Consider the following 15565-nt stretch of genomic DNA (forward strand, 5'->3'; position numbering starts at 1 on the left):
CCATTGTCGACCAAATATTTTCCGTTGTCTGGACTTGAACTACCGGTAGCATCCAAACCAGTTGCGTGCATTTGTAACCCCCTAGAAGTAGAGAGAGGACGATTTAAGAGATTACCAGTGTGGTAAAGAGTTTGTAAATACTGTACGTCCAAAGCGATGGAAGACGAAACACATTTTATTTCCGAAATTTTGTAACAAGTTATTACGAAATACCCCTACTTTTACACATTCACGGATGAACAAAAAGCTACTTTTCTCTTGAAATCACAGAACCCACAAATACTAGAAAAAGTGGGACTTTTCGTCTTCCAAAAAAGAGATCAAACCCAGCTTGTCTAGATATAGCCAACAGTCATATTCAGTATTAGTAGCCTATTGTTACAACAAAGTCAGCCACAGTTCACTGACACATGTATGATTTTCCCTATGTTTCTTCCATGTATTTGCAATTAGTTTATGAACTTGCAATTAAACTTCTTATTATTATTATCGCAAATAATGTAAACCTGAACCTTACATCAAAGACGCAGTCAATCAAAGGAAACACGTTCTTCTTATGGTGTTTTTATTGAAGCTTCATTGTAGGCAAAACGAGTAGAACGTATAATAAAATAACACAAAAGACAAACCTCATCTAAATTCCTCACTTTTCCCATCTATTTGTGCTGACAGGATCAAGTGACTCCAGGCAATATACCGATCCCGAAGCCACGCCCCCTGTTCTGTTTCGAACACCTGTTTTTGACAGAGGTGTTCTAAATAGAACAAAGAGTTCTATACCTTCGATATGGTGTTCGACAGGATCGGTCTATTACAAGAGCTGCCTCACCTACACCATCTGAAATACCACACAGTAATAAATCACGTAGTAAATCTATACCAAATGATGTACAATCAAATATGTACCACAATAGTCACTCAGCAGCCAACCAGACAGATGGCCAGACTGGCAGAAGATCGCCAGCAGTGGATAACCTTTACTGGACGCCATGCTGCCCCTACGGCTGACTAAGCTATGGGAGAGAAGGAGAGTGAGTGACTCACTCTTTAGTGGTTTATTTGATTGTTTATCGCATTGAACCAAACAAAAAAAATCCTGTCCATTGTGGCCACCTGTTTATTGCGACAGTTCTCTCAAATTTCTGGGGTGGTCACTTCGGACAGGTTTGACAAGGAGACTGGAAGCAAACACAAGGAAGGCGATGCGATGAGTGTAGCTAACTGCGTCAGGTCCGACTCTGTAGACCACCAGTCCCGTCTAGTACAGCGCCTTTCGGAAATGCTGTAGAAATAAAGAAGACAAGCACATTATGTACATGTATTTAATTAGTTATGTGAGATGGGACAGAATACCTCAGAGTCATTCTTTCCTATGCACTCTGTCTGTAATTCTACTTCAACAAAATTTTTCATTGCCGAAAAAACAAATTATTCATAACGTTATAGTTGAAACATGCTAGTAATTCAAATCAATGCCAACATCTTCGTATTACATCGAAGACATCTCTACATAGCTTTGATCTTCTAACGCGATGTTTAATGAGTTAGAGCCTTATACCCATGTTAGGAGGATCCATACATTGTAAAAGTAAAGATATACAAAATTCTTTCTTACCTTCATAAACAGTTCTCCCTGTATGATCCTCGGTCGTGCCGGGCCCCACGCAACGCGCTGTGGAGACAAGAAAATAACGGAGTAAATCAAAGAGCTATTAATAAATGTAAATGTTTTATTTGCAAGTTCTTGTCCGAGAGTTAATTGCAACATGAAACAATGCAAAGCAAGGGTATACTGTACAGATAGTGTGAGTTAACAATGTTGACAAGTAGAACATATGACTATTCTAAGAACTTCTACGGAATACAATCTACGCTTTTTGGGTTTGACTTCTTTTTTGGAAGCAGTGGAAGACTGTGTCCCCCTTTTTTGTAATGAGTGGGTTTTGGGAGGCATGTGAGATTGGGCTAGAAGTTATAGCATTTTAACAAAGATACGAGGTACAAAGTTTCAAATACTGTCTTCTCCTTCTGTCACAACCAGTGAAGGAATAGCTCAACTATTTATTGAGTTCATACGAGCTAAACTCGTTCGAGATCACTTTTACAAAACGTACCTTCTCATCTGAGGAGTATCTGTGCCATCCCTTGGGTCGCCTCTTCTTGTTGTAGTTTTGCTGTAGAAGGAGAGATGAAGGCAGCAAGTAAGATGACGCACGAAGTTAAATGGATGGCCCAAGATAGGAAGGGCTGGAGGGAGTTTGTTGGCGCATTATACTCCAAACGGAGTGAACAGGATTAAGCAAGTATCAGCTAAGTACAGTTAGGAAAAATACATTTTCCCCATAGATATTTCACCCAAGCACCAATACAATGCATATCTTATATGGTATTGCACCCTACCTTTAAGTACGTCTTTGTCTTGCGTTCCTCTGACCTGCGATATCCTACAAGAGAAAGTGCAAATGTTGTATAATTCTAATTCTACAACATACCATTCTACAATACCATTACCATACCATTCAACAATAACCTACCATCATTCGATTGTAGCACATGATCTCAAAACATACCAATTATATACACACACTTGACAGAAGAAATGAATACCCGGCTAGTAATGATAGTACGGTATAGGTCAACAAACTAATTAACAAACAAATAAGTAGATATTCCACATAGCAAATACCTTCAGGTTTCTTTAATCTAGACTTGGACTGTCAAACAAATAGATTATGGTGGTATCCTGAAGAAACTGAAATATATCATTTGAACGCCTTTTCGCGTTGTTTCTATAGTTCCAAGTACATACCCATCAAGTCCTGTCCGTATGGAGTTCGCTTTTTCGAAAACCCGGGCACTGAAAGAGAGAAATAGAGCTAGTTATGCACCGTTAAAAAGACGTTAAAACTATAAAGCACTATCTACCAAACTTCTCTGCTACACAACATTAATGAAAGAACTATAGCACATTCGCTTTTTTTTAATATAAAATATTTTAAACATTGTTTTAAACATTGTGACAATTTGTTCAGATCAGAACACATCTTGTTCAGATCTGTTGCGAACTAAATGCTAAGGGTGGGGACATTTTTAACAGAAATATTGAGTATAAACATTTGTACATCAAAAACATGTCAGCTATTTGTTTTACGGAATTAGACAGTATATATATATACCACTCATGATAACCCATATGATTTAGTTATTTGGCCACCTGAATTCTGAGGAAGACTGCAGTAGGATATGTCAATTTCGATGCGCTGATTTTTTTGTGTTGGAACATAGTTTTAGCTCCGTACTTTTGTTAACACAGATGAACGTTTGTACTAATCTCCTTCTCAATATTGACTATTTCCTACTACCTTCAATTTTGGGGGCTTTCTTTTTCGATTTTTTCTTCTCCTTCGGGTCTTCTTCCTCCTCTTCAGAGCCAGAATCTGGTTCGGGTGCTGCGATCATGCCTGGAGGTGTACAGAGGAAATGTTGCTCAGACATGATGATTCTATATCAGATTTTACAAACTACGTGAGAAAAAAATAGACTGGGGTTGATACAAATCTATCACAACAACGTTAGTTGTATCTTTCTACCCCCCCCCCCTCTCTCTGTCTGTGCTTCTGTGTCTCTCTCTCTGTCTCATTCTCTCTCTGTCTGTGCTTCTGTGTCTCTCTCTCTCTCATTATCTCTGTCTGTGCTTCTGTGTCTCTCTCTGTCTCATTCTCTCTCTGTCTGTGCTTCTGTCTCTCTCTCTGTCTCATTCTCTCTGTCTGTGCTTCTCTCTCCCCCCCTCTCTCTCTCTCTCTCTCTCTCTCTAGAGTACTGTGGTTTCAGTACACATTGATACTGTTAAATTACAAAGGTCTGGACGTTTTCTGGATTCGTCAAATACTTGGGCATAGTCTTAGCTCCCCTGCTCTAATGATAGCATTGAAGATTCAAGATGAAACGATGAAACTGTATAGACTTCCAAAGGCAGTTGCCAATGATTTTGCTAAGAGAAAATCTCTGTCACCCCTCCCACCTTCCGGATTCGCCAGAGCCTCCTCCATGTACGCCGGGAGGATGAGTGTGACAGACTTGGTGCGTTTCAGCCGCTGTGTGCCGTCGTCTTTCTTCAAAATTCCTGGAAAAAAGAGAAAACGCTTGACTGTACAGAATAGCTAATCACATACCAACATCATGACAATCCACCCAAAGGTTCTTATAGTATGCTGTTCACTCACAGCAATACAATCTTACAAAAACCACAACATGACCGAAAGCATATCCGTCCAGGCGAAGGTAATTATCAAAACTCAAACTTGAAATACAGTTGTAACGTTATATAAAAACATCACATTTTACCTACGGCTAGGAACCCAGACGCACTCTTCCTTCTAAGAGTGTTTTGCTGTTTGAGACATTCAGCTGGTGTATATATTATCAATGTGTGTGTATATATTATAAAATGAACGTAGATAGTACAGTAAGTAAAGGCCTACAGATTGACGTAGCGATCATTACCGTGGGTAGGTTCTACTGCCAGTGAGCGAACGGATTTGGTTCGGAACAACTCGGGGTCGTCTTCTTCGCCTTCCTCTGCAGAATAAAGAAGAGGAAAAAAAAACTTTAAACATAATATCTTTTGTCGTGGTTCTTGAAAATCTGCTCTCTTCGCCCGTAGCAAAACACTGGTAACGTTGAAGTCCCTCTCATTGGACAGTAAACCTGTGTTTGAGGAAAGCTAAACTTCTAGCACCCACCACACTTATCAATAAGAGTACACTATGGGTCCATCCAAGTGAAGTGTGAGTGGATCAAACCTATCAGTCTGTATACGTAAACATATATCTATCTTTTGCATCTTGAAATTTATGCACAAAACATTCAGGAGGTTTAACGATCATTTGAAACAAACAAACAAACAAACAAACAAAGTACAACATAAAGGCACGACATGAAAGACACTGTACCGCCTCCGGATGAGAAGTCTCCGTCCGTGTCCCTCCCGGTCTCTTCGCCCGTTTCCGGATCCGGTGCGATCTCGGACGGAGGTGCCGACAGTTCGGACACCACCGACAGTCTGCGGGGGGTCCTGAACCCGGACGCTACATGGCGGGAAAACATGTGGGGATAGGGTCAAACTTGAAAATAACACTTAAGCTGTTCATTTGTTTGGTACTAGTTTCTGAGTCTAACCTTTCAACCGAAATGTATGCCAACGTAAACTATGGCCGCAGGATTGGGCTACTATATCCTTTCATCGAATTGTACGGATAAAGTTTTTGAAGAGAGCCAGATTAAGCACTAACTTTCTGTTGTTTTAGGTTATTTGTTTTTAACTCACCACTTATTTCTAATGTTGCGTTTGTATTTCTTAATTTCTGTCGATTCTATTTGGTGAAATTTTATTATACTTTATAGGTTTTGGGGAGATGGACGCATGAGCTGATGCTGCTTCCTTCCAAATACTCTGTAAATGATTGACACTATAAATAAGTCTGGGAAACTCACATGCCATCCGTAAGCGGTGCCTCAGCAGTTTCCCCAGGAACGCGAAGTCCTCCTCCTGTCCTGGGAAGCTCGTTCCCTGGTCCAGCATATCCAACACGCCTGCGTACTGAGACACCGCCTTGTCCACGGTGTACACACGGGCCTAATGAAAGTGACACATCAAAAAAGTGAAACATTATACAAAAATTGAAAAACGAGAAGGGTGGAGAAAACTTCTGTGGTGCCCCAATGGTCAAAATAGTGAGACTAAGGGATAGATGAGAAGATGACATGAGAGAAATACCCGCCTGGAGTATCGAACTGGCTAGGGACTCCCATTTCAACACTAAGGACATCGCCCGCGGACGCACCGTCACTACTCCCGCCGTAGCTGAGCGCTCTCCAGAGGCTTGGAGCGTCGTGGGGGAACGCTTTAATGTTTTGTTATGAACGAAGGGTTGTTCAGAAAACTGTATGCATACATGCAGTAGGGATTAGGGACCCCCATTTCAGTACCAAGGACATCGCTCATTGGCGCACCGCCACTTTAGCCTTTCCGGTGGTTCAGAGCGGCTTTGATGTTTTGTTATGGACGAAGGGTTGTTTAGAAGACTGTATACATGCAGTAGGGACTGAGGACCCTCATTTCAGTACCAAGGACATCGCTCACGGACCTGCTGCAAGTTTAGTCCAGCCGTATTTCCGCTATACTAGTATTTCCTTATAAAAACGGTTGGCGTTCCTTAGATATAGAAAAGTGAAACTGCTGCATTCACCTGTACATGCTCGTCCACTCGCTCTATCTCCCGCCTAGCGTCCTCTGCATTGAAAATCAAAGATGGCGCCAAGTCTAATTTTTGTGCGTAGACGTTTGCCAGTCTTTCCGAGTCGGATGTGTTCTCTGAAAACTGCTGTCCTCGTGACGTCGCTCGAACGCTGTACAACCTCACGCAAAACACCCCGAACTTCTCCTTTTCGGGAACCAAGTTCGCTCTCATTTCTTTCCTGAAGCACCATGGGATAGTCTTCAGGCCGTGTCTCGCGAACTGCCGGATGATTCTCGTGTCTCGCGAGAGTATGACGTCAAGTTCGCCAAACTCGCCCGTCATCGGCACGCATCGGTGGGACAGGTCGAACCGCGAGAAATCACCGACGGTTCCGTAGGCAAAGACGTATCCGATGTCGCAACCTGGTAAATGAAACAGAAAGAAGGATTTAAAGTACAGTACAGTAAAGAACGGAAGTGAAATAGAGATTATATTTCTTAAATTTAAGATGGACGGACGCATTCCTTACATGCGGCAATTCAGTGTCAATCTACAATATACAAATATATCGTAGTCATTCTGTTTGCTTACTTTTACTACACATCAAACTTTGCTTGAAATTATTATATGAAATTTCAAATTTTCAGGGATTTTTTTCTTTCTAAATAAGTGTAAATATGCTGTCTTTTCTAGGTACTAGATGAATGGACTGAAATAATAAATCGACCAACTGAAGTAGTTTTTTCCTCATTTTACTCTACTCTTTATACGCGCATAAATACAAATAAATAAGGGACTGAACCCCTGTTACCTTTGTGCGCCACGAAGTACGCCATCTTGGCGAAGGCGTCCCGGATGGATTGGAACTCGCCCTTGAACTTGTCCGTGACCCGTTTGACCTCTACGGCCACCTTGCATTTTGAGAAGTTGCAGATGAAGCTGGTAGTCGGCAGGGGAAGCTCCTCTTCCTGAAAGTGCAAATCTTTATATATATACATGTATTTCCGAAAATAATTTCATCAGGTTGGTAGAAAATAGGATATGGGAGATTCCTTATACACAACCAGGCATTGATCCCACCTGCTAACGTTTCGATGTCTATCAGACACCTTCTTCAGAGCTTCTGACTGGAGTACTGCTTCTCACCGCTATAAGTAGCCGATGTAGGTGGCACTTTTGCGGTGAGAACACTGTCCCAAATATGGTGTCTGATAGACACACCTGGTTGTGTATAAAGAATCTCCCATATCCTTTATATGTATACTTCTGACATTTAAGTCAATTTTCACCTAATGACAAAGTTTATAAAGTCAGGAAGCAGTTTTTATAGAATTCGAAACACAAAGGATTGTAAAAAGGGAGGGAGAGAAGCATGTTAAGTTTGCTTACAATTACCGTTCAATAAAGTCAGTACCATGTGTTATTGCCTGGGGTATATGAATTTCGTTCCTTCTTTGATCAAGCACCCCCATCTATTTAGTGTCCCCTTCAATTTTACAGACACCAAAACCTTACAAGTACGGAAATATTAAGCAATTTTCCTATATACACAAATATCAAACGCTCCAGTCCGCGTGTCTTCTTTAGGATAATGGAGAACCCGATTACAACCTTTGTATTGTTATAGAATAGTTTTACTTTTCCACAATGCTGAATAACAACACAGGATTCAGATGACATACTGTATAATCTAAGTAAGCTACGTAATGTCAACCTAATTTTTAGCTTTGTTAACGATTTTATATATAGCTTAGTCTCGTGCATTTTTTTCCATATACGCTCCATTTTTGTGCTGGTTTTTGTTTATTTCGTTTCTTCTATGTATTTTAGTCTTGCGTTTTGTGTGCGCCTCCGTATGTGTTCTGGCGTGCTTTGTGAAAGTTTGTATTGAATTTTGAATCCTGTTCCCATGACTAACCCTTTCAAGTTTGTAATAGCCTTCGGCTAGTTGGGTAGCCCTGCATGGCTGTACTTTTTACAGCCAACTAAATAAATCAAATCAACAACACAGGTGAGCCTTCAAGATAAAGCGTACCATCTTTGCCGGAGTGAGGAGATTGAAAGCCTAGCCAGGAAGCTTGTTTTTTTATAAATGACGTACAGAACATCGTAGTCTGACTTCTGTCGTGAGAGTAAAGATCGAGAAATGAAGCGAAGTCTACTACAGAAGTCTATTACTCGGAGGCTGTACGTAGTACACTTCTGACGTAGAATTCTCTTTATACCTCTTTACACTCCGAAAAAAAGCTACAGTCTACGATAGAAATCGACTACGATGTCTAGTACAACAGTTAAGGAAAAAAACACATGTGTAAACCTCGTCTAAGCTTGCGTTGTATTTCAAACAGAACCGTACCATCTTTGCCGGAGTGAGGAGGCTGTGCGTCGCCTCCATCTCCACATGTCTGATGTCGTCCGCCCGGCCAGACTTCTCCAGCTCGTCACAGATGCAGTCGTACAGCCTCGCTTTCATGAACTGTTCATCCTTCACCAGCTGCTTCTTACCCGCACGGATGTCCCTGAGAACCAGAGAGATATGTAGATTAACAAGACCTAGCAACTCCCTATTTCATAACAATCCATCCATAGTTTCTTTAGTTATATAACGCACACACAAAGGGAGGGAGAGAGAGGGAGAGAGAGAGAGAGAGGGAGAGAGAGAGAGAGAGAGAGAGGGGGAGAGAGGGGGAGAGGAAGAGAAAGAAAAAGAGAGAGGGAGAGAGAGAAAGAGAAAGAGAGAGAGAGAGAGAAAGAAAGAGAAAGAGAGTGGCTACCGAAAACATAGTCGTTTTGTTTTGTCGAAGGTAACGTATATCATCATTGATTAAAGTCAAAGAAAATGCTACATAAATATAAACATGTATTTTTTAAGAATTTCATTTCAGTATTCTTAACTTCTTTTAGTGATTTAGCTCCACCTCAAAAAGTTCCATGTGAACCTCAGAAAAACATTGCCCCTTAATTACATAGAGCCTTATGGTGATTTCACAGGAATCACCACAATTTGACTCTGAAAATGAACGAATCTCCACGTTTTACTAACCCATCCCCACCTGAAGTAATCTCACTGACTAGAACACCCCTCACCTGTTGACGCTCCTGAAAAGCGCCGCCGCCACGTCGTCCAAGAAACTTCGCGTTCGCTGCACCTCCTTCGACTCCTCGGGAATCTGCACTTCGGGAGCAATCGGTAGCGGAAGAGGGACTACCACTGGAGGCGGTTCTGCCTTCTTGAGAAAATTCACGGCAGCTAGGCGGGCCCGGATTCGGTCTATCAAACCTGTATCTGTATCACCCATACTGCACGATGTCACCCAAAGATGTGTTCTTAGGATGCAATGTGTTTCCTGTAAGAAAATAGAAACCGCAGACAAGATTATCACTTTGGAGTCATCATATCGACATGATGCATTATATAGAAGAACTTTATTGCACGACAATTGTACACGGTACAAAGTATGGCAAGAATTCGTAAACATGATACAAAGTAAAAGGATAGAATAAAACTTAACATACTATATCAATACATGTGTATATTATAGCCATTGATTGAAAAATTATCATGGGAAAGGAAAACTGCAACTATACCAATGCACTAGTCATCCCCTTCTCGTCTGTGAATGATTTTCAGATCTTTTAAAGCTTTTCAGATGTTAGAAAGCTATGTTGAGTTGGTAAAACAACAACAACAACATTCTAATGTTCCCATTCTCCTTGTACACAGGTGGAGACGCCTTCGCCCCTGGCGAAAGATTGTGGTGCTTTGGTCAATGTGGAAATCCGCCAAATACTTTTTCATCAAACGTAACCAGCAACCTTTTTCTGCTGTATTTGCTATTTAGTTTTCTCCGTCTCATAAAAGTGTGTGCAGATAGCATGCCTGGTACCGAACATTCAACACGTTTTGTCATAACTCGCCCCCCTCCCCATTAAGATTAATAATGATCCAAACATTCCACAAACACTGAGGAAACAAGAGGGCATATCTTAGGCGTATTTATTTGCTCCCAATATGTTGACACAGCTAACGTATTATCCACACAGAAGACGTGTAGGATGTTTTGATGCAAACAATTACGTTTGATCAGCATGAAAAAGTGACAAGTAGACTTTTGTTTACGTTCAAAATCAGAATTAGAACCAATCCGTGTCAGTAAAAACCACCGTATGGTGCTCACTTTTCAACGTTTTGTGCACCTTACGAACTACAAAAGGTATCACAGCAGTGCCGGATATCATATATGATTGGGAAAACAGATAGAATACAGTTTACGTTTGTAGCAGTTGCTGTATTTTTCCTACACTTATGAAATACTATATAATTTAGTAAGAAAAACTGAGCAATCATAGCTTTATCAACAAACCGACCTCTGCCACAAACCCACTTCTTACTAGTATGTTCATATACCTATTTTTATATTTACTAATCATACTAACTTACCTGTGATACAAGATGTCTGAATGTTTGGCAACCAGCGAGAGTTCTTTACGTATTCGGCATGTTTGTCGCCACAATCAAGGCGTGCAGACAACTATCTTTACTCTCGTGTGAAAGACTGTGAGGAATGGAAAAACCGGTTCAGATGGGATGTTAATGAGTGCACACTGCACATCGCTTCGGGCAATATTTCTCGTTAGTCATAGAATGGTGCTGAAAGTACGCTGTGGGGTCGTGTGGCGTGACGGCAGGGTGTTCGACTCAGAACCAAGAGGTCCCGAGTTCGAATCCCCCTGACGCCACCGATGTTGTGTCCGTGTTGTGCCACACGACTTTCCTCACTTCGCCCAGGTGTATAAAAATAAAAATGGGTATGTTGTTATCTGTACGTGGCCGTTAATATAAGTTGTAAAAACTTGAGTGCAGTGTCACGTCCTTGTCTGTCAAAAACCGATATGGAAAAAAAGTACGCTGCCACGCTGGTAAGGGTTTTAGAAGGCCATGATTTGACAGTAATGTCACCTGCGAGTCAAGAGTTATGACTTAATGCTGGTAACTTCGTCCAGCAATGACAAACCAAGACACCTCACTAGTGGTCAAACATGGCGTAATGTCGTGTACGTCTACCCGAATCGTAATATGATTCTAATTTACAGCAAACATTGATGAAGTTTGACTGTGAAGTTACTTATGGAAATATATTGATGAATAAAAAAACAAATGATATGGAAAATTCAGAAGAACCGAATCGAGTGATAAAATGAATTTCACCATTTTGCACCCATTTGCGCCATTTTTCCAATTGAGAATTCTTATGAAATTGAAGTAAAAAAACAGTACCAATTTCAGGCGACTTTCAGGCCAATTTGCGCCGGTTTACACCACATTGCGAATACCAGGTGATAGAAAATTCTAATCAGCTCTTCATCTGTCTTTCGTGCGACTAAAGTCTTAGCACACACGCATTATCTTAACGCTCATCCGGAGATGAAAGTGTATGTTATATAATCGGGTAGAAGTTATGAACATTAATGGAGCCCAGGGGAATATTGTTAATGGATAAGTCTTGTAGAACAATCAATAAATGTCTAGACATTGTCCGTGATTCATACACGATGTAATTTCTGATTCTTTTCTTCACCTTTCTATGTTACCATCCCTAATTCAGAGCAGCGCGCGAAGTCCAGTGGTTAGCGACCCTGTGTCTGGACCAGGGGGTCACTCATCCGACATGAACGCTACTGGAAAGGGTCGCAGTTCTGAGGTCGAGACGTTAAGCCGTGGTCCACTGTTCACTTGTCGAAAAAGGCTAAGGGAATTTCCCCGGTACAATGAACCTGTAAATACTGTACATGGCGTTTGTCTTCTCTGTCACCGCCAGTGGAAGATTGGTCTTCATCAGTGAGCTAAACTGGTTCGAGGACACTTTCACTTTTCAGCAGCAGGCATTCTAGACCTCCAGAATAAAAGTTAATGTGCGACTGTACTTGAAAACAAACGGTGTTGTGGGAGAAGACATCTTTTTTATTACGAAGTTTCGCTAGCCTTCTTTCTTGCTACCGGAAATAGCGCCTCATTTTGCTTGATGAAGGATAGAATTTGCATAAGTGTCTTTGATCTTGCGTTCGAAATAAAGCTTGATTCTCAAAACGCGTTGTTTTTCAACTATCCGGCGGAACTTTCTTGGAAGCAGCCTAAAGAATTAAGCCTGAGATGTTGTATAACGCATTGTCACGAAATATATTTAGAGCACAAATAAATGATTCATCGCAGATCCCAAACTAAGTGCAGTGGGCCTTTAAATCTCTTCAGAGTGCATGGGAAGAATAAAGACTAAGTCTGCCTAAATGACTCATGATAATCTGACTCATGATAAGTGCCGACCATGTCAAGTAGTTTCATCGTCATCAGATTGTTACACAGTCCTCCCATCTAAACGTTAAGGTTTTCTGTAATTCTAAAAAGGCCTAAGCTTACACTAAACATTCCGAGCGAGTTTTATCAAGGTGTGTCAAGTAGTTAAGGATTAAGGCAGCTTTAGGTTCATTGCGTTTGGAGATCAAGAAAAAAAAATCAGCCTTTAAGCAATGACGACATTTGAAGGTTTGTAGGTTGCTTTAATTATTTATCACAAGCAGAATGCTTCCTCCGATAGCTTCCTCGTTGTAAGATGTTAAAAAAGACATATTTCATATTGTCACTTTCTGGCATTGGGACGCAAAACCGTTCCCAAAAGTAGAAAAAAAGTAGGACCCAATCTTCACTGATTTATGATCCGATCATCACGGCACGTTTATGGTAAATGTAGCCGTTGAGGCTGTAGCTACGTAGGGGCAGTGGGTTGTTATCCACTGTTTCTGGGCACGGTTTTGGAAAGCAAAGCCTGGCTTTCCACCGCCTTTTACCTCCCCAACCGAAGTCAGGTACCCATTTTTATGCCTGGGTGGAGTGAGGGAAGTTGTGTAAAGTGCCTTCCAAAAGGAAACAACGTCTAGCCAGGAATAGAACTCGTGAGCTCTTGATCTCGTGTCCACTAGTCTAGCCACTCAGCTTTTCCACGCCACCTCTTTATCGGATCTATCTGTCAAAGGGCAACTCAGGATCAGAAGCAGATCAAGAATAAAACCGAAGATGGGCAGCGTTGCGTCCAAGTCCGCCTCCAGACGGAAGCATAAGGGTGCACCCCTTCCGCCTCCGCTGCCTCCTAAACCTCTGGACCCGCGTATTAAACTCGACCCCAAGGAGAAGTTCTATCTTCAGAAATCGTGGAAGACAGTAGCGAGGAATGAGGATGTTGCTGCGATGACTATGTTTATCAGGTGTGTGTCACATGTAGTCAAACCTATACTAGTGGTAACCTCTGTCTCTCTCTCTCTGTCCATATCTACAATGCGACATCCCCCAGTATAATTTACTCGTGCATATCTAAACTACCTGTTTGTGTGTACGGTCTGTATGTATGTATGTGTGTGTGCGGTGTGTGTGTGTGCGTGTGTGTGTGTGTGCGGTGTGTGTATATGCCTGTGTGTGTATCCAGGTATGACCTGCTGTTCGACCAAACTTCTTCAGAGTCATTGATGAAAAGTAGCGGATGCTACTTGAAACGTCTGGCCGTTTCCAAAAGCATATCCAGTTGCTTGATCGAGTAACTGTTATTTGGCATTGTTTAATACTTGTTGCCATGCATTGTACCGTGTACAATTGTCGTGCAATAAAGGACATTTTCATAATTGTTACCATTGCCCGCAGCCTCTTTCGGTCCAGTCCGGAGATCAAAGAGAAGTGGCCGCAGCTCCGGAAGTTGTCGGAGGATGAAATGCGGGGCAGTCCATACCTACAGAAGTTATCTGTGAGGATACTGGGAGCGATGGACCACGTCATAGGTAAGGGCTAAAATGGGGGCCGAGAACTAATATGCAAATAAGCTAGATTTCTCACGTTTTGCATTTTCGTCGTTTATTAATGATGGAATTGTGACAAAATGACGGGAATATGTTGGAAATAAGTTACAAATAAGTTACAAATGTGAATCTGAATGTAACTTTTTCAAATTCTTATCATTTGTAGTTTTTACCCATCAAATTCTACAATACGTCCCTTTAAAGTCGTGCGATGGGTTTACAAGACAGGGCCATTCTTGGGGCAGTCGTTAACCGTTAGCACCCTGAAGTAGCCATTTGGCACCCCATTCTCCATTGGTTAGAGAGTTAGGCAGCAGGGAGAAGGTTAAAGTGCCGTGCAAAATTCAGCTGATGAATGCACCAGCTTAAACTTTTGCCTCCCAGACTCCCTGGACGACCCAGACTACCTGATCCCGGCCCTGGAGAAGCTCGGACAGATGCACGCCGACATGACCAACCCCGTCATCTTACCGGAGGACCTATGGGTAAGTTAAGTTAGTATGTTATGGGTGCCCATCCCCGTTTCATAGCCCTGGGCCACCCTGTGGTGCAATCACTGCAGCAGGGGGCTAGTCCACTGGCAGTGGAGTGTGTTTAACTTCCATACTGTTTCATAAGTATGTACCATTTTCATAAAGTCTTTGGTATGACTCAATGCGACTCTTGTCCAGAGGAGTCCTACCCGGGAGTTGAACTCGGGCCTTCTGGTTCCAAGTAATCAGAACCAGATGTGGTAAGTAACAGAAGCGCAGACCACTACACGATAGGGAGTACAAATGTATAAACCACTTATATGAGAGATAAAGGGCAATCATTTTACAGTCTCCTTCCTTCCTTCCTTCCACGGTATGGTCCAACTATTCTGCTGCTAGAAGCATGGTTTACATGTAGTCAGGCCATTATCTGACGAAATGAGCTTGACCAGTTTAGGCTTCGTCTTCTATTGAACCATCCTAACATAGTCTTCATCAATTAACATATAAATTATGAGGTTTGGTTTACAACCTATTAACCCCAGAAACTCGTTTTCTCACGGACAAAAGACTGTGGGTGCTGTCAGAAACGTCTGACGGTTTCCGCATTTTATCCAGCTGCATGAGTAACAGTTACTGTAACCGTGTGAAATAATTTTCGGTTACCGTTCAAATTTTCTCTACGTCTATGATCTTCACAGAAGCTGGAGGGACCGTTCCTAATCGCTGTGGGGGAAGTCTTGGAGGACAGGTTCACACGGAAGTACAAGGACATATACCAGAAGTTCATCATTTTCGTTCTGGAAAGCATCGTCATCGGCTTCGATCCACACTGAGAATGTCTGGAACAGCGTGTAGAGAAGCACTGTCAGCTATTGTAATAGCATTGTGCTGGGTCTCATGCGAAATGCTTTGTGCTAGACTGACGAGGGACAGACTATTAGCTGAAACTATCTAATACTATACTTATCATAGAAATACCGGTAAGTAATACGACCACCACAGAGAAGTAAC

At 41.8% G+C, this 15565-nt stretch overlaps 2 protein-coding genes across 3 annotated transcripts; one reads left to right on the forward strand and one right to left on the reverse strand.

Moving 5' to 3' along the window:
* Positions 1 to 586: 586 nt before the first annotated feature.
* Positions 587 to 10792, reverse strand: LOC136420739 (uncharacterized). Of its 2 annotated transcripts, XM_066407827.1 has the most exons (15): positions 10681 to 10792; positions 9327 to 9586; positions 8596 to 8758; positions 7051 to 7207; positions 6249 to 6661; positions 5494 to 5635; positions 4953 to 5087; positions 4504 to 4578; positions 4022 to 4123; positions 3363 to 3461; positions 2810 to 2857; positions 2401 to 2444; positions 2115 to 2174; positions 1616 to 1672; positions 587 to 1282 (listed from the first exon to the last, which is right to left on the reverse strand). In XM_066407827.1, the coding sequence occupies exons 2-15, from the start codon at positions 9536 to 9538 to the stop codon at positions 1259 to 1261; spliced, it is 1731 nt and encodes a 576-aa protein (XP_066263924.1). In that variant the 5' UTR covers positions 9539 to 9586; positions 10681 to 10792; the 3' UTR covers positions 587 to 1258. The 2 variants fall into 2 exon arrangements, with proteins under 2 accessions (XP_066263924.1, XP_066263925.1); XM_066407828.1 differs by lacking the exons at positions 8596 to 8758; positions 9327 to 9586; positions 10681 to 10792 and adding an exon at positions 8275 to 8293.
* A 2516-nt stretch (positions 10793 to 13308) lies between these two features.
* LOC136421047 (uncharacterized) lies at positions 13309 to 15509 on the forward strand. The gene is made up of 4 exons (XM_066408190.1): positions 13309 to 13496; positions 13927 to 13995; positions 14463 to 14563; positions 15253 to 15509. The coding sequence occupies exons 1-4, from the start codon at positions 13309 to 13311 to the stop codon at positions 15507 to 15509; spliced, it is 615 nt and encodes a 204-aa protein (XP_066264287.1).
* Positions 15510 to 15565: the final 56 nt, after the last annotated feature.

This window comes from Branchiostoma lanceolatum, chromosome 15, assembly GCF_035083965.1.
Source record: "Branchiostoma lanceolatum isolate klBraLanc5 chromosome 15, klBraLanc5.hap2, whole genome shotgun sequence".
NCBI classification, from domain to species: Eukaryota; Metazoa; Chordata; class Leptocardii; order Amphioxiformes; family Branchiostomatidae; genus Branchiostoma; species Branchiostoma lanceolatum.

What these genes read in the sequence shown, in the direction of transcription:
- LOC136420739 (XM_066407827.1), bottom strand. Translation starts at nt 9,538, where the DNA reads ATGGGTGATACAGATACAGGTTTGATAGACCGAATCCGGGCCCGCCTA. An exon ending in AGACAAAGACGTACTTAAAG is followed by an intron (nt 2,175 to 2,400) that starts GTAGGGTGCAAT and finishes CTCCTTCTACAG; the next exon opens with CAAAACTACAACAAGAAGAG. An exon ending in GATACTCCTCAGATGAGAAG is followed by an intron (nt 1,673 to 2,114) that starts GTACGTTTTGTA and finishes TTGTCTCCACAG; the next exon opens with CGCGTTGCGTGGGGCCCGGC.
- LOC136421047 (XM_066408190.1), top strand. Translation starts at nt 13,309, where the DNA reads ATGGGCAGCGTTGCGTCCAAGTCCGCCTCCAGACGGAAGCATAAGGGT. An exon ending in GCGATGACTATGTTTATCAG is followed by an intron (nt 13,497 to 13,926) that starts GTGTGTGTCACA and finishes CATTGCCCGCAG; the next exon opens with CCTCTTTCGGTCCAGTCCGG. An exon ending in AAGTTGTCGGAGGATGAAAT is followed by an intron (nt 13,996 to 14,462) that starts GCGGGGCAGTCC and finishes TTTGCCTCCCAG; the next exon opens with ACTCCCTGGACGACCCAGAC.